Source organism: Coregonus lavaretus (assembly GCF_964263955.1).
Source record: "Coregonus lavaretus genome assembly, chromosome: 4".
Classification (NCBI taxonomy): Eukaryota; Metazoa; Chordata; class Actinopteri; order Salmoniformes; family Salmonidae; genus Coregonus; species Coregonus lavaretus.
In genome coordinates this window covers 57,597,099-57,616,176 of record NC_139991.1, presented here as the reverse complement: position 1 = coordinate 57,616,176, position 19,078 = coordinate 57,597,099, and the positions used below count along the sequence as shown (strand labels likewise).

The window sequence follows — 19,078 nt, the reverse complement described above, 5'->3', positions numbered from 1 at the left end:
AAATGGAAGAGTTTGGAACCACCAATACTCTTCCTAGATCTGGCGGCCCGGCCAAACTGAGAAATTGGGAGAGAAAGTCCTTAGTCAGGGAGGTGACCAAGAACCCGATGGTCACTGACAGAGCTCCAGAGTTCCTCTGTGGAGATGGGAGAACCTTTCAGAAGGACAACCATCTCTGCAGTACTCCACCAATCAGGCCTGTATGGTAGTGGCCAGAAGGAAGCCACTCATCAGTAAAAGACACATGACAGCCCGCTTGGAGTTTGCCAAAAGGCACCTAAAGGACTCTCAGACCATGAGAAACAAGATTCTCTGTTCTGATGAAACCAAGATTGAACTCTTTGGGCCTGAATGCCAAGCGTCACATCTGGAGGAAACCTGGCACCATCCCTACGGTGAAGCATTGTAGTATCATGCTGTGGGGATGTTTTTCAGCTGCAGGGACTGGGAGACTAGTCAAGATCGAGGGAAAGATGAACGGAGAAAAGTACAGAGAGATCCTTGATGAAAACCTGCCCAGAGCGCTCAGCACCTCAGACAGGGGTGAAGGTTCACCTTCCAACAGGACAACGACCCTAAGCACACAACCAGGACAACCCAGGAGTGAGTGGCTTCGGGACAAGTCTCTGAATGTCCTTCAGTGGCCCAGCCAGAGCCCGGACTAGAACCCGATCAAACATCTCTGGAGAGACCTGAAAATAGCTGTGCAGCGACGCTCCCCATCCAACCTGACAGAGCTTGAGAGGATCTGCAGAGAAGAATGGGAGAAACTCTTCAAATACAGGTGTGCCAAGCTTGTAGCGTCATACTCAAAAAGACTCGCGGCTGTAATTGCTGCCAAAGGTGCTTCAACCAAGTACTGAGTAAAGAGTCTGAATACTTATGTGTTTTTGTTTTGTTCTTAATAAATTAGCAAACTATTCTAAAAACCTATTTTGCTTTGTCATTATGGGGTATTGTGTGTAAATTGATTAGGGAAAAAAACAATTTAAATCCATTTTAGAATAAGGCTGTAACTTAACAAAATGTGGAAAAAGTCAAGGGGTCTGAATACTTTCCAAATGCACTGTATTATGCCCAGCAGATTGGTTTGACAGGGGTCTGACCTCTCAACAGCAGCCACTTCATCGAAAGTGACAGTTTTTATTTACATCCTGCCTCTGTGCATGTGTGTACAGCCGTGGTGAAAGGTTTTGGGAATGACAAGTATTGGTCTTCACAAAGTTCGCTGCTTCAGTGTTATATTTTTGTCAGATGTTACTATGGTATACTGAAGTATAATTACAAGCATTCCATAAGTGTCAAAGGCTTTTATTGACAATTACATTAAGTTTATGCAGAGTCAATATTTGCAGTGTTGACCCATCTTTTTCAAGACCTCTGCAATCTGCCCTGGCATGCTGTCAATTAACTTCTGGGCCACATCCTGACTGATGGCAGCCCATTCTTGCATAATCAATGCTTGGAGTTTGTCAGAATTTGTGGGTTTTTGTTTGTCCACCTGCCTCTTGTGGATCGACCACAAGTTCTCAATGGGATTAAGGTCTGGGGAGTTTCCTGGCCATGGACCCAGAATTTCGATGTTTTGTTCACCGAGCCACTTAGTTATCACTTTTGCCTTATGGCAAGGTGCTCCATCATGCTGGAAAAGGCATTGGTCGTCACCAAACTGTTCTTGGATGGTTGGGAGAAGTTGCTCTCGGAGGATGTGTTGGTACAATTCTTTATTCATGGCTGTGTTCTTAGGCAAAATTGTGAGTGAGCCCACTCCCTTGGCTGAGAATCAACCCCACACATGAATGGTCTCAGGATGCTTTACTGTTGGCATGACACAGGACTAATCGTAGCGCTCACCTTGTCTTCTCCGGACAAGGTGTTTTCCGGATGCCCCAAATAATCGGAAAGGGGATTCAGAGAAAATGACTTTACCCCAGTCCTCAGCAGTCCCATCCCTGTACCTTTTGCAGAATATCAGTCTGTCCCTGATGTTTTTCCTGGAGAGAAGTGGCTTCTTTGCTGCCCTTCTTGACACCAGGCCATCCTCCAAATGTCTTCGCCTCACTGTGCGTGCAGATGCACTCGCACCTGTCTGCTGCCATTCCCGAGCAAGCTCTGCACTGGTGGTGCCCCGATCCCGCAGCTGAATCAACTTTAGGAGACGGTCCTGGCGCTTGCTGGACTTTCTTGGGCGCACTGACGCCTTCTTCACAACAATTGAACCTCTCTCCTTTAAGTTCTTGATGATCCGATAAATGGTTGATTTAGGTGCAATCTTACTAGCAGCAATATCCTTGCCTGTGAAGCCCTTTTTGTGCAAAGCAATGATGACGGCACGTGTTTCCTTGCAGGTAACCATGGTTAACAGAGGAAGAACAATGATTTCAAGCACCACCCTCCTTTTAAAGCTTCCAGTCTGTTATTCTAACTCAATCAGCATGACAGAGTGATCTCCAGCCTTGTCCTCGTCAACACTCTCACCTGTGTTAACAAGAGAATCACTGACATGATGGCATCTGGTCCTTTTGTGGCAGGGCTGAAATGCATTGGAAAAGTTTTTTTGGGGATTAAGTTCATTTTCATGGCAAAGAGGGACTTTGCAATTCATCTGATCACTCGTCATGACATTCTGGAGTATATGCAAATTGCCATCATCAAAACTGAGGCAGCAGACTTTGTGAAAATTAGTATTTGTGTCATTCTCAAAACTTTTGACCACGAATGTACATACAGTAACATGTCACATAATTGTAATGTACTGTATCTAAGATTACTGGACATGTGAGGTCATTGGCTTGATACGACCTTGGAAGGTGATCTTGAGAATGGGACTGAAATGACATGCTAGGGTTTGTATATATACAAGCATTCATTTCAAAAACATTCAGTAGCTGTGTTCAACTTGAATAAAAGCATACAGGTGCATACAGTGCTTATGTTAACTTACAAAAATAATGAAATAATAAAAACATGCTAGTCCTTTGCTTCTTCACATTGGCATTAGTCCTCGCTTTCTGGCTAAAAGTAAGTACAGTTGGTGTCAGAAGTGGGATCCAGTATAAAAGCAATCACATACACAAATACTGTAAACCAGGGTTCCCAAACTGGCGGCATTGCGGGACGAATTTGGCCCGCGGGTGATTTTATTTGGCCCTCAACGTTTTCTGAGCAACAACGTTGGACATAAGACTGGAAAAACACCAGCAAATCAGCTCTAAGTGATTTCAATTTTGGAAATCTGTTCCAAAGTATCCCCACGCATAGAGAGATACTGTATATGTGATCGTATACAAATGTAAGCAAGGTTTGAAATGATGTTTTAGTCAAATATATCTGTTGTTTGGGGAGTCTACAAAATATTTGTATTTACGTTTGAGTCCCCTGACCATCCACTCAAGAAAAAAAAAATTGTCCCATGGCTGAATCTAGTTGATGATCCCTGCTGTAAACAAAGCACACCTTGGACTCTGTGTCCAATATAACTAATCTCAGCTCTGACATCACCTCTGCAGACCCAATGCAGGAGAAACAAGAGAAACGCTATCCCCAAAGGACATCACTGACTACAATAATGAAGGAGAATTCGAGTATACACAGCCACAACATCAGGATTATGACAATCTTATCTCCATTTCAGGCCAGGAGAAACCTATTGATTTCCTGTCAAACCTAATCATGGTCAACAGGGATGTGCCATGCGAAAAGGGAAGGAGACCTTCACACCCGGGGGGCATGATAGAAAAGCATGAAGGAGGAGAAAAGAGAGAAAGCAATAACAGCAGACCTGCGAAGCGGGGGGGGGGGGACAAGGCATGGTTGATAGAGGGAGATCGTGGTAGCGCTGGCACTGGGGAGTGTAAGGTAATGAGGATGGGCCAGACTGAGCGTAGGGGACATATGTCTAGTGTGGCTCCATGAACGTGACAGACAGTCAGGAAGGAAGATGATATATTGAGAGTTAATACCACCGTACCAGTGAATATTCAACTAGTGAATACCAAGGAACCACTGCGGATATAATGTATAAATTATTGAGTTCATTAATTACCATACTTCAAGGTAAGGTCAGGGAACATTTTACAGAGCTGATGCAAAAATCCTGCTCCTGATAGGAAATCTGCCTTTGAAGGAATAACAACCAGGATCCACTGGGAAACAGGTGCTTGAATACAAACATAGACAAGAGCTTGAGGACACAGCATCATTATCACACATTTCAATAATCTCCCAAACTGAAGCAAAAGGCAGGACAAAACAACCTCCTCCTCAAACACTGATCAGTTAAGGCAAGAGCATATCTCAATCTGCTCACGTTTTATTGTCTCAAACACCAACATGCTACCATTGGTACAGCACTGTCAGAGTGTTGGCTGCCTTCCATTCCCGAACAACAAGGCCAATGTTGTGTTTCTTGGGAATAAAAAGGAAATACAGAGAAACTCTGGGGAAGTTCTATAATGCTGTCGCTAATTGGCGTAATTAAGAGCATCAAGCTTTAATGAGTTCTTGGCTCGATGTGACCAAAGATATCCAAAGGCCATCTGAGTGAGTGAGTGAATGAAAGAGTGAGTGAGTGAGCGAGGAGACTTTGGAATGATAGGAAGTGTTCATAAGAGACGCCTTGCTGAACTTCTCATGTTAGAACTTCGAACCAGGGGTTGGAACCGAAATAATTTTTCAATCGTTTCGTTCTGAACAGAACCATTATATTTTTTCGTTCCATACTGTTCCGACCAGCAAAAAAAAAATCTTAACCGTTTAGAATGCAAATATAAAATATATTTTGATTTGTTTAACACTTTTTTGGTTACTACATGATTCCATATGTGTAAATAGTATAGTAAAAATAAAGAAAAATGCTTGAATGAGTAGGTGTCAAAACTTTTGACTGGTACTATATATATATATATATATATATATATATACACATATACATATATATATACACATATACATATACACACACACACTGCTCAAAAAAATAAAGGGAACACTTAAACAACACAATGTAACTCCAAGTCAATCACACTTCTGTGAAATCAAACTGTCCACTTAGGAAGCAACACTGATTGACAAATTTCACATGCTGTTGTGCAAATGGAATAGACAACAGGTGGAAAGTATAGGCAATTAGCAAGACACCCCAATAAAGGACTGGTTTTGCAGGTGGTGACCACAGACCACTTCTCAGTTCCTATGCTTCCTGGCTGATGTTTTGGTTACTTTTGAATGCTGGCGGTGCTTTCACTCTGGTGGTAGCATGAGACGGAGTCTACAACCCACACAAGTGGCTCAGGTAGTGCAGCTCATCCAGGATGGCACATCAATGCGAGCTGTGGCAAGAAGGTTTGCTGTGTCTGTCAGCGTAGTGTCCAGAGCATGGAGGCGCTACCAGGAGACAGGCCAGTACATCAGGAGACGTGGAGGAGGCCGTAGGAGGGCAACAACCCAGCAGCAGGACCGCTACCTCCGCCTTTGTGCAAGGAGGAGCAGGAGGAGCACTGCCAGAGCCCTGCAAAATGACCTCCAGCAGGCCACAAATGTGCATGTGTCTGCTCAAACGGTCAGAAACAGACTCCATGAGGGTGGTATGAGGGCCCGACGTCCACAGGTGGGGGTTGTGCTTACAGCACAACACCGTGCAGGACGTTTGGCATTTGTCAGAGAACACCAAGATTGGCAAATTCGTCACTGGCGCCCTGTGCTCTTCACAGATGAAAGCAGGTTCACACTGAGCACACGTGACAGACGTGACAGAGTCTGGAGACGCCGTGGAGAACGTTCTGCTGCCTGCAACATCCTCGAGCATGACCGGTTTGACGGTGGGTCAGTCATGGTGTGGGTGGTATTTCTTTGGGGGGCCGCACAGCCCTCCATGTGCTCGCCAGAGGTAGCCTGACAGCCATTAGGTACCGAGATGAGATCCTCAGACCCCTTGTGAGACCATATACTGGTGCGGTTGGCCCTGGGTTCCTCCTAATGCAAGACAATGCTAGACCTCATGTGGCTGGAGTGTGTCAGCAGTTCCTGCAAGAGGAAGGCATTGATGCTATGGACTGGCCCGCCCGTTCCCCAAACCTGAATCCAATTGAGCACATCATGTCTCGCTCCATCCACCAACGCCACGTTGCACCACAGACTGTCCAGGAGTTAGCGGATGCTTTAGTCCAGGTCTGGGAGGAGATCCCTCAGGAGACCATCCGCCACCTCATCAGTCCTCATGTCCTCCTGAGTGGCGCAGTGGTCTAAGGCACTGCATCACAGTGCTAACTGTGCCACTAGAGATCCTGGTTCGAATCCAGGCTCTGTCGCAGCCGGCCGCGACCGGGAGACTCATGGGCGGCGCACAATTGGCCCAGCGTCGTCCAGGGTAGGGGAGGGAATGGCCCGGCAGGGATGTAGCTCAGTTGATAGAGCATGGCGTTTGCAACGCCAGGGTTGTGGGTTTGATTCCCACGGGGGGCCAGTATAAAAAATATATATATGTATTCACTAACTGTAAGTCGCTCTGGATAAGAGTGTCTGCTAAATGACTAAAATGTCAAATGTAAATCAGGAGCATGCCCAGGCGTTGTAGGGAGGTCATACAGGCACGTGGAGGCCACACACACTACTGAGCCTCATTTTGACTTGTTTTAAGGACATTAAATCAAAGTCGGATCAGCCTGTAGTGTGGTTTTCCACTTTAATTTTGAGGGTGACTCCAAATCCAGACCTCCATGGGTTGATACATTTGATTTCCATTGATATTTTTTGTGTGATTTTGTTGTCAGCACATTCAACTATGTAAAGAAAAAAGTACTTAATAAGATGATTTCATTCATTCAGATCTAGGATGTGTTATTTTAGTGTTCCCTTTATTTTTTTGAGCAGTATATATATATATATATATATATATATATATATATATATATATATACATACACATACATACATACATACATACATACATACATACAGTGGGGAGAACAAGTATTTGATACACTGCCGATTTTGCAGGTTTTCCTACTTACAAAGCATGTAGAGGTCTGTAATTTTTATCATAGGTACACTTCAACTGTGAGAGATGGAATCTAAGAAAATCACATTGTATGATTTTTAAGTAATTAATTTGCATATTATTGCATGACATAAGTATTTGATCACCTACCAACCAGTAAGAATTCCGGCTCTCACAGACCTGTTAGTTTTTCTTTAAGAAGCCCTCCTGTTCTCCACTCATTACCTGTATTAACTGCACCTGTTTGAACTCGTTACCTGTATAAAAGACACCTGTCCACACACTCAATCAAACTCCAACCTCTCCACAATGGCCAAGACCAGAGAACTGTGTAAGGACATCAGGGATAAAATTGAGACTGGGATGGGCTACAGGACAATAGGCAAGCAGCTTGGTGAGAAGGCAACAACTGTTGGCGCAATTATTAGAAAATGGAAGAAGTTCAAGATGACGGTCAATCACCCTCGGTCTGGGGCTCCATGCAAGATCTCACCTCGTGGGGCATCAATGATCATGAGGAAGGTGAGAGATCAGCCCAGAACTACACAGCAGGACCTGGTCAATGACCTGAAGAGAGCTGGGAGCACAGTCTCAAAGAAAACCATTAGTAACACACTACGCCGTCATGGATTAAAATCCTGCAGCGCACGCAAGGTCCCCCTGCTCAAGCCAGCGCATGTCCAGGCCCGTCTGAAGTTTGCCAATGACCATCTGGATGATCCAGAGGAGGAATGGGAGAAGGTAATGGGTCTGATGAGACAAAAATATAGCTTTTTGGTCTAAACTCCACTCGCCGTGTTTGGAGGAAGAAGAAGGATGAGTACAACCCCAAGAACACCATCCCAACTGTGAAGCATGGAGGTGGAAACATCATTCTTTGGGGATGCTTTTCTGCAAAGGGGACAGGACGACTGCACCGTATTGAGGGGAGGATGGATGGGGCCATGTATCGCGAGATCTTGGCCAACAACCTCCTTCCCTCAGTAAGAGCATTGAAGATGGGTCGTGGCTGGGTCTTCCAGCATGACAACGACCCGAAACACACAGCCAGGGCAACTAAGGAGAGGCTCCGTAAGAAGCATCTCAAGGTCCTGGAGTGGCCTAGCCAGTCTCCAGGCCTGAACCCAATATAAAATATTTGGAGGGAGTTGAAAGTCCGTATTGCCCAGCGACAGCCCCGAAACCTGAAGGATCTGGAGAAGGTCTGTATGGAGGAGTGGGCCAAAATCCCTGCTGCAGTGTGTGCAAACCTGGTCAAGACCTACAGGAAACTTATGATCTCTGTAATTGCAAACAAAGGTTTCTGTACCAAATATTAAGTTCTACTTTTCTGATGTATCAAATACTTATGTCATGCAATAAAATGGAAATTAATTACTTAAAAATCATACAATGTGATTTTCTGGATTTTTGTTATAGATTCCGTCTCACAGTTGAAGTGTACCTATGATTAAAATTACAGACCTCTACATGCTTTGTAAGTAGGAAAACCTGCAAAATCGGCAGTGTTTCAAATACTTGTTCTCCCCACTGTGTGTGTGTGTGTGTGTGTGTGTGTGTGTGTGTGTGTGTGTGTGTGTGTGTGTGTGTATATATATATATATATATATACACACACACACACATTTTAGTCATTTAGCAGACGCTCTTATCCAGAGCGACTTACAGTTGAGTGAGTGCATACATTATTCTTTTTTTTTTATACTGGCCCCCCGTGGGAATCGAACCCACAACCCTGGTGTTGCAAACGCCATGCTCTACCAACTGAGCTACATCCCTGCAGGCCATACCCTCCCCTACCCTGGACGACGCTGGGCCGATTGTGCGCCGCCCCATGGGTCTCCCGGTCGCGGCCGTCTAAGGATTCGAACCAGGATCTCTAGTGGCACAGCTAGCACTGCAATGCAGTGACCACTGCGCCACTCGGGAGACACATATACACATACATACACACACACACACACACTGAGTGTACAAAACATTAAGAACACTGTCCTAATATTGAGTTGCACGCCATTCAGAGGGTAGGACGGAATAAGAAAAAAATGCCCGGAATGTAAAATAACGTTATTAACTGGTTCCCATGCTTTTAAAATAACCGTTCTGTTCCGGGACAGTATAGATCACTTTCATTCATGGTTTTGATTCTGTTCCTCGAAAATGTCTGTTATTTTCCGGTTTTGTTCGCCCTGCTTTGAACTCCAATTACCCTTTTGAGAACCCTGCCGTAATGAATTAATCATTTGAATGATTCTGATCATTTGTATTCTCCTAAGAATATTTATATTTCAGCATGAGATCAATGGGCCAAAGCCTTCTATAGAGATAGATATTGGATACATATACATACAGTTCTGACAAGGGCAGCCCTGACAGGCTCTGCCAATAGAACAGAAGAGGATTATGAGAAGGGTGATGTGTTTTTTCATAAATAAACATTGTGTAACAAAATGGTCCCTGGGGCTAAACAGCCTGATGCTGCAGTGAAATGTTTAATTTTATGGAACAAAGCCAGCTTTTCAAATGAGATGGATTAATTTTTAAACTGTCATTCAAGTCCCCAAAACTCAGGATGCCTGCCACCTCGGAATGTATATTCTAATCTCTCTCTTATGATCCAGGTAAATCATTGAGCACACTTTTTATTTCCCAATAACAACCTGGTTAATAAAATGTCCTACTTTTCAAACATTGTGATCTGGAATTCTGTAGCAATGATCCACAATCATCTGGTCCCATAGAGATCCATCTCTGGTGCAACAAGTTGAGCACGGTCCCTGACAAACGAAAAAACAAAGCAACTGTCCCTGGCAACCTACCAACAGTACTGTATACAGAGACGGTTTTCTCAAGGTCAAATATGAATCACCAGCATTTATTCTGCACCCAGTTTCCTGACCAAATATTACCACGACTCTAGAGATGGCGTTCCCCTGAGAATTTAATTCAGTACTATCCACTCTAAAAGATGCTATTAGGATGTGGCCATGCATCAGCGTTTCGACACGTCCACACCAGACTGTGTAAGCAGTGGCGAGCAGCATTTCATTTCTTCAGGGGGGCTAGGGAGACACTGAGGCATAAGGATAAGCATTATCATCCGTCGTGCCGTGAACTGATACACCAAGCTACACACAAATCAGACAACACACAGGTACTCCGACACACAGTCATACAAACACATACCTACTAACACTAGCAGATATTCAACCCACAACATGCACACAAATACTCACACACACATACAAAGATGCCCATGTAAACATGCACACACTCACAAATACTCTCAGAACACACACACAAACCCACAAAAAAATTAGCCACCCATGAGAAACAATAGATGAGAATGCGGCTCCTATCTCAGCCCAGTGTAATGACATTGTGTTTGTGCTGCATTGACCCTGGCCTCTGCAATCATTAATTTCAATCAGCCCTTGCTACATGGGGTCTGGGCTCCTGTTTACAGGGTCTGAGGAGAATCTAATAAGACGTGGCAGTCTCCAGGGAGGCTCTTCACCCACCACTCCACACTCACCTCTGGGGAGGGGGCATGACCTTATGGAGGCTTTCTGGAGACCAGAAGCATTGGGGACCAGATATTATGGGGACCCGATATTATGGGGACCTGATATTATGATATGATGGGGACCTGATATTAATGGGAAACTGATATTATGATATGATGGGGACCTGATATTAATGGGAAACTGATATTATGATATGATGGGGACCTGATATTATGATATGATGGGGACCAGATATGATGGGGACCTGATATTATGATGAGGACCAGATATGATGGGGACCTGATATTATGATGTGATGGGGACCTGATATTATGACAGTTTACCAAACCAGCACTAACCCACCTGATTCAACTGATCGACTGATGATTAAGCTGTTGGGTCCCCAGAAACCAGGATTGGGAAACACTATTATGAGGACCAAACAATCAGACCCTACTGTTGTATTTTTATTGACAATTATTTTACCAGGTAAGTTGACTGAGAAAATATTATCTTTCACAGCAACGACCTGGGGAAGAGTTACAGCGGACAGGAGAGGGGAAGAATGAGCCAATTGGAAGCTAGGGGTGATTACGTGGCCATGATGGTATGAGGGCAAGATTGGGAATTTAGCCAGGACACCAGGGTTAACACCCCTACTCTTACAATAAGTGCCATGAGATCTTTAGTGGGTTCTATGTCGTTGGGTTCTTACGGGTTCAATGTCTTTGGGTAAAGTCCTGTTGAACTTTTACTCAAAATCTTAAATGTTGTCATTGATTATTGGATAGATTGTGTTTGGGAAAAGCCAAGATCAGGCATGTGTAAAGGATGTTTATAAATCCCTGTGTCAAATACTCAAATACTGTATAAATACGCTTTCAATTAATATACATTTCATGTGTCCACATAACACTGTATATTGAAGAAGCACATTGAATCTCATTCACAAAGACCCATATGTTCATCAAGGCTCTGATATGCATGCACTTCAAACAATGCTAGTCTGTTTGCAAACTCCCAACGGCACACTGGCGCCCCCAAGTGTAGAGAAAAATTCAGCGTATTCAATATTTGCTCTGATCCCAACTGCTGTCTATAATGCTATAAGTTGTTTGGTTTACAGAAATATCAACACATAAGCTAGGATTCACTCAAACAAGCCTTCTTTGAATCTCCACATCCAGATGAAAGCAAATCTGATGACATTACATGATTTGGGAAAACACTAATGAAAGATGTATTCTGAAACACATGGTTTTAATAAATACTGTAAGTATTTTTCAGCCCAACTTCCATTGTATTCCAAGAGTTACTGAAAACTGTATTTCAAATTTCTGGTTTTCTCCCTTGTTTATGCAACTGGGTTGTAAAGCAATGCAGAGGCAGTATACCTTTTGTATATGTTGTCCAGGTGAAAACATAAAACAGATAAAACCCCTGGACTGGACTGAGTGACTCACAGTTGGACAGAATTGGCTTAGCTTCAACTTCCAATGACTTCTCACTCATTTGAAATGGGACGGGAATGACATCATTTCCCATTAAAAGTAAAACCGGGCTGGCTATCGCTTTTGTTATCTGAAAGGACACAGGAGAGATAGGTGATGTCTGACTTAAAGGCTCTTTGACGCTCAAGGTCGAAGTGAGACAAGTCACTGATGACTGAGGTTATTTCAGACTGAGGGATTAGTCCATCTCTGCTACAAACAAGACCGCAGACAGATCTCCTTTAAAACCACTTCACAGAATCACCTTGATTTTCTATTTTTCTGTAATCATCTTTAATTGGGCATTGATTGTGGAACATTAAGGGCCTGAATACATTTACATTATTTAGCAGACGCTCTTAATACTAATAAGGCTCTGACAAAATATGAATCACTACTACTATACTTTGAGATTACATTACATTTTGTTTGCCATTTTGACTGACGTTCAGTTGATGTGTATTCATTGTACTGAAATGCTAAATGGCTTGTATGCCAAAAACTTCTGATAAATACGGCAATCAAATATCTGATTAACAATATCCTGGTCTCAACATCAAAGCATGGGGGGACAGAGTTGTGGAAGTGGAATCATGGGAGGTCATGACCCATAAGTACTCACCAGACTAGAGGTAAGTGAGGGGGCGGACTTCCCCAGGGTGGTGGAGCACATCCGCACCAGGTTGGAGGTCTCTGAGGGGGTCTGCCATGCCTGCTGGGGCGACACATAGGGCAGCAGGTACTTTCCTATAGGACAAGACACACAACAGTATTTAAACTATAGAGAGAAGATACTTTCCTGTAGGACAAGACCGACAACCAGCATTGCCGCCACTACAAAAAATATATACATTTACATTTTAAAAAAAATGATAATTTTCGGAATGATAAAACATTTTGTGTAAACTACTAAAACCAGATATGAAGTATGTAGAAAAGATAATGGAGCAATACATTTTTAAATAAGATCATCTTTGAGAACTAACAATGATCAAAATAAAAACTAGACAGTCAGGGAGATTCTAAAATTCCAAAAATGTCACGGCATGAGGCCCCAATGAGTTTGTTATGTTTGTGTCACTCAGATAGGATAATAATATGGCATAAGCCATTGTATAATGTGTAGAATTGCAGTAAATTAGCTTTAAAAAAAAGCAACATTTTACTGATTTTATTTTGGGTGTAAAAAAGACTAGGAGCCAAGGACACATTCACGCTATGAGGATACCCGTGGCCTACTCACACCATTTGCCCATGTGAATGGATAATAAATACAAGGTCATACAAAAACAAATTACATTATCATTGAGTGCTTCACAGAAATGAACTGAGCTCTGCCCCGGTCTTTCTCCTCTGTTTAGAGAGACTGAGCTGAAGCCCCTAAAATGTCTTAGGCTCACAGGGGGTAAATGAGGCAGCAGTGAAAGTCAATCCACTTACGAGATCAGTGACGCTACAAACACTGCACAACCACGAGGCATACCTGAACTTGCATGAAGACCCAGATAATATATTAATAGAAGGCTATAATACAGGAAGGATACTTTTACACTGATTTATGAGATGTATTTTTTGTTTTATTATAGTATACCTCAAACAAGAAAGTAATCCCATAGATTAATAAATGATTAAATAAAAATGAGATGTGTCTGAGAAAGGGCATGTTGAAGAGATGTTTCATACATAGAATCCTAAGATTAACAAGCTCTGAATAAATACATATTTTCAGGGGCAAATATTTTATATTTTCTTAAATTTCTTTCCCCAAGAGTTGTCTCCCAGTAACAGTCGCTAGATGGCAGTAGGTGCACAGGTGGTACGATTACCATCAACAGTCAAGCACACTAGGACTTATGTCATTGAGGCTCCTGGCAGTAAATTGAAAAGAGTCTCCCTGGAATTGTGTGCCACCCTCCAGGCTCTTATCATCCCACTCATCCCCTCTAGACTTCCACGTGTGTGTTTAATTCCATTTCCTGTTGAAGGACGCACGGCAAGTCAGCGGCCAAAATGGGAGGATTAACAGTTTTTGCGGAGTGGAGTAGAAAAGAGGGAGACACTACGCTCACCTCGCTATGGCCTAATGTGTTTAGAGCAGCAAAACTCTGGTCCTGGGGGGCCGTGGTGTAAGCTGAGTCTGGTCCTGGGGGGCCGTGGTGTAAGCTGGGTCTGGTCCTGGGGGGCCGTGGTGTAAGCTGGGTCCTGGGGGGCCGTGGTGTAAGCTGGGTCCTGGGGGGCCGTGGTGTAAGCTGGGTCCTGGGGGGCCGTGGTGTAAGCTGGGTCCTGGGGGGCCGTGGTGTAAGCTGGGTCCTGGGGGGCCGTGGTGTAAGCTGGGTCTGGTCCTGGGGGGCCGTGGTGTAAGCTGGGTCTGGTCCTGGGGGGCCGTGGTGTAAGCTGGGTCCGGTCCTGGGGGGCCGTGGTGTAAAATGGGTCCTGGGGGGCCGTGGTGTAAACTGGATTTTGGTCATTGGGGGCCATGTTGTAAGCTGGGTTTTGATCCTTGATCTTGCCGTTTGATCAGAGACCGATAGAGACCTTGGTAAGAAGGTGTGTGGACTCTGGCAAATCAATAACATTAGCTGATCAAGAAAATGCCAGGGGGACAATGTCAGCAGGTGTGGCCTTCAAACCACTGGAATCTGATGACCTAAAATATAATAAAAATACAAATTGTTCCATGTTGTCCAACGTATATAGTCTAAGTCCCTCCAGCTCTGCCCATTGAAGCCAGACAGCGATAGAGTGCATAGCGTTCACTTTCACACTCACTGCATTTAGATATTCTTGATCTGCTTTAGTCTACAGCCCAAGAAAGACCTAGCCAAACGTGAACACTGATGAATCGTGCCAACTCAGACAGCTAGCTAAAATGCCTGATCGTCCCTTGAATTAGGATGCAATCAGACGGGTGAAATGAAGAGTCTGATCACATATGATGCACACCGCTCTGACAAGTGAGAATTCAACCACTTACAGCGAAGCGCCTTTGTCTAATTTGGGATTTGCAATATGTGGCTGAAGAAGCAAATGTGTCTTATTATTTTGGTTCTGTCTGCCACGCTGGCACTGCTGAAATTGTCTGCACGTAACAGTGCTGTGAAGACAACTCGAAGCGAAATGGGTGCATGAAATGTACAAATGAAGAGGCGATGGAAACGAGAGCAACGAGTTCAAATGAAACGTCAAAAACAAGAGTCAACAGCTCCCTGAGAAGCTATTCAACTGAAGTCACGACCAACAAGTGTAGGTAATACCATGGTGATATGTAAAACCTTCTGTTTGCCTATTGTATGTGTGTATGTGTGCATGGGATTACATACAGTGGGGAAAAACATTATTTAGTCAGCCACCAATTGTGCAAGTTCTCCCACTTATGCACGCATGACTGTAAGTCGCTTTGGATAAAAGCGTCTGCTAAATGGCATATTATTATTATTATTATTAAAAAGATGAGGCCTGTAATTTTCATCATAGGTACACGTCAACTATGACAGACAAATTGAGAAAAAAAAATCCTGAAAATCACATTGTAGGATTTTTAATGAATTTATTTGCAAATTATGGTGGAAAATAAGTATTTGGTCAATAACAAAAGTTTCTCAATACTTTGTTATATACCCTTTGTTGGCAATGACACAGGTCAAACGTTTTCTGTAAGTCTTCACAAGGTTTTCACACACTGTTGCTGGTATTTTGGCCCATTCCTCCATGCAGATCTCCTCTAGAGCAGTGATGTTTTGGGGCTGTCGCTGGGCAACACGGACTTTCAACTCCCTCCAAAGATTTTCTATGGGGTTGAGATCTGGAGACTGGCTAGGCCACTCCAGGACCTTGAAATGCTTCTTACGAAGCCACTCCTTCGTTGCCCGGGCGGTGTGTTTGGGATCATTGTCATGCTGAAAGACCCAGCCACGTTTCATCTTCAATGCCCTTGCTGATGGAAGGAGGTTTTCACTCAAAATCTCACGATACATGGCCCCATTCATTCTTTCCTTTACACGGATCAGTTGTCCTGGTCCCTTTGCAGAAAAACAGCCCCAAAGCATGATGTTTCCACCCCCATGCTTCACAGTAGGTATGGTGTTCTTTGGATGCAACTCACCATTCTTTGTCCTCCAAACACGACGAGTTGAGTTTTTACCAAAAAGTTCTATTTTGGTTTCATCTGACCATATGACATTCTCCCAATCCTCTTCTGGATCATCCAATGCACTCTAGCAAACTTCAGACGGGCCTGGACATGTACTGGCTTAAGCAGTGTATTTTATACTGATAACAAGTTCAAACAGGTGCCATTAATACAGGTAACGAGTGGAGGACAGAGGAGCCTCTTAAAGAAGAAGTTACAGGTCTGTGAGAGCCAGAAATCTTGCTTGTTTGTAGGTGACCAAATACTTATTTTCCACCATAATTTGCAAATAAATTCATTAAAAATCCTACAATGTGATTTTCTGGAAAAAATTCTCAATTTGTCTGTCATAGTTGACGTGTACCTATGATGAAAATTACAGGCCTCTCTCATCTTTTTAAGTGGGAGAACTTGCACAATTGGTGGCTGACTAAATAGTTTTTTCCCCCACTGTACGTGTGTGTGTGACGTGGTTGTCCTACACTTCAGGCATCATGCTTTACACCCAACTCAATCAACTATTTAGCCTTTCCAATCTGTCGAAATAACCATATCTTCCATCTCCTTTACTCCCCCAAATGCTTTTCACATGAGAGTATGATAGCCTGGCTCATGAAAAGAGGCACGTGAGCGCAGTGCGACAAGACTCTACAGTAAGCCTAGGAGCATTACACATGCATGAGCCTTGCGTTACCAAAATGTCCTGCCTTTCCTCATGCATTTCAAAAGAGGCTGACGGAGATGTGATGCTGAAGAGGATTTTCACCTATCCCCATGTATGGTGACCTCACAGCACAAAATCACTTACCTTAGAAAATACTTCAGGTAGGGTTAAGGAGGTTCGTTTTTCTACTGTTATTAAACCATGCAACATCATTTTGTAAATGGATTGTGTGAGTGTGTGTCTTTCAGACTGCCTACCATAACTAGTCACCAATTGTTTTAGTTTGACATTTTCCCTTCTCCATGAACGCCTTTTCCCTCTGCAACAGTTATCTAACTCTTCACCTAGACTTAGGACACACACACACACACACATCTGCTTCTCTACCTGGGTCCTGTTCAGTAGGGAGCAATCGTTTCAAAACTGGGAGGCACAACCTGAATTTGTCCACTAAGAACACAGATTTTTGTCTCCCGTTGAAAAGTACTATGCTACAGTATGCCCTCCTGAACACGACCCCGGTGTTCTAAGACATGTCCCCATCCCATGGCATCCGGTGCCTTACTGTAAAGCCTGGGGGGGAAACAGGATGACAGAGAGGAAAATGGTGATCCTTTCTTCCTCTCAGTGAGATGGCTTCCTCACCAGTGCTCATCACACACCAGCCAGGAGAGGAAATCCTTACTGAGTGTCCCAGTCAGAGCACAGCTCCAGTTCACTCCTCACTGCATTATTAGCCAAACAGAACAAAACACATTGTATGGCTCACCGTTCATATCTAATTCACTGGTAAATGGTCACAGAGAAGCATCTTCTTGATCTTGTGTTTCTGTGTGTTCCTGCGTGTGTGCATGCATAAGTACATGCTTGCATATGCTAGCATTTTTGCATGTGTGTGTGTACAGTATGTGCACCTGCAGGGCAATATGTTTGTTACCTGTGAGAGCGCCCCCTAGGCTTCCCCTGCGGAGGTTGTTGCCGTCCTCACTGAGCTGTCTCTTAAACTTGAGGGCGAGGCCGTGGATCACCTCAGGGTTACTGGACTTCCGGAAGGGCATGGATGGAGGGTACAGGATGTTATCCAACTGCAGGAGAGGAAAGGAGGATGTTAGGTTAGGTCAATGCATCCCAAATGGTGGATCAAGAACCCCACTGGTGGGTTATGGCTGGGAGATTTATCTAATTCATTTCATTAATTCGAATGTATGTTTTTGCACGATATTCCAAAATGCCTGTATCGCAAGAATCAAGGTTTTGTTATTTTTTGTTTTTATAAGCGTTTATATCTGCTTGTTCTCATGTTGTATTTTTGGTCTCGTCTCCTTTGCTCCTCTGTGTGCACCTTCCCATTTACACCAAAGATATGTATAAAATTACGAGATGCATGTCTCCACCCTAACAATGGCAGTCGTTGTCCCAAAGGCGGGAAGGCAAGCTTAGGTCCAAAATAAGCCCATAGAAACCGGTGGGCTTATTTCGGACATATTTTAGCGAGAGCGAAACCTCTCGCTTCGCCTCTTCCTCTATGGTTTACACACACACACACACCAAGCCCCTGCATCTCACGCCAACAAAGGTGAGATCATATTTCCCCTCTGACAAGCGGTTTCAAATCGCTATTAGCATTTGAGGTTTGGTCCAACAGAGTCGGTCACATGGACACCAAAAGACATTGTGACATTATTTTACTGTAATAAAGGAGAACTTAACTTTTCTAACGATACCCTTTTTATGTCTCAACTCCTCAAATTGCATGCAGAGCAGACACTACTAAAATAAGAGTATCAATGAACATTGATTCTGGAAAATGAATGCTCAGGTTTGTAGCGCGCAGCATTGGGTTACCGCTAACAGCATTTTAGCCAAATACTGTTATACTAGTGGTCTAGTCTGTGTTTTATAAATGTGTAATAAGCATAAAACAATTCTATAAGGAATTGGCAACTCCCTCTCATTCTGAGAAATAAGGTAGGCCACTTGATTTCAACATCAGAACAAAGTGGACAGGCTAGCATGCTTTTCAAACAGTTGGAGACAGACAGAAGGGTGTGTTCATAACAACTCAACTGTTCAACCTTATTAGCTAGCAAACAGATCCAAGTTGGCTAAACTTGAAATATAAAAGATTAGCTGGCTAATCACTAGCACTTGGGCTTGAGAGATTGATGATGAAACCGGTGTTCCATAGCATAATGCCTGCTACAAGTAGGGCTGTCCCCGACTAAAATAATATTGGGTTGACCATGTAGGCTATTTTCACATAGTTGGCAATATAAGTTACTTTTTAGGTTT

General features: G+C 43.6%; 1 protein-coding gene and 1 long non-coding RNA gene across 6 annotated transcripts in view; one reads left to right on the top strand and one right to left on the bottom strand.

Annotated features, from left to right (window-relative positions):
* Positions 1 to 19,078, top strand: part of LOC311127976 — a 1,008,662-nt gene that overhangs the window by 72,050 nt on the left and 917,534 nt on the right. The gene's annotated exons all lie outside the window — the stretch shown is intronic.
* LOC311127968 (microtubule-associated serine/threonine-protein kinase 1-like) overlaps positions 1 to 19,078 on the bottom strand; it is a 170,814-nt gene that overhangs the window by 112,384 nt on the left and 39,352 nt on the right. For all 5 annotated transcript variants that reach the window (XM_084159879.1, XM_084159880.1, XM_084159881.1 and 2 more), the window contains exons 2-3: positions 17,724 to 17,871; positions 12,616 to 12,740 (exon numbers count right to left, since the gene is read on the bottom strand). In XM_084159879.1, the coding sequence (XP_084016005.1) occupies positions 12,616 to 12,740; positions 17,724 to 17,871 (273 nt within the window). The remainder of the gene's footprint in view (positions 1 to 12,615; positions 12,741 to 17,723; positions 17,872 to 19,078) is intronic.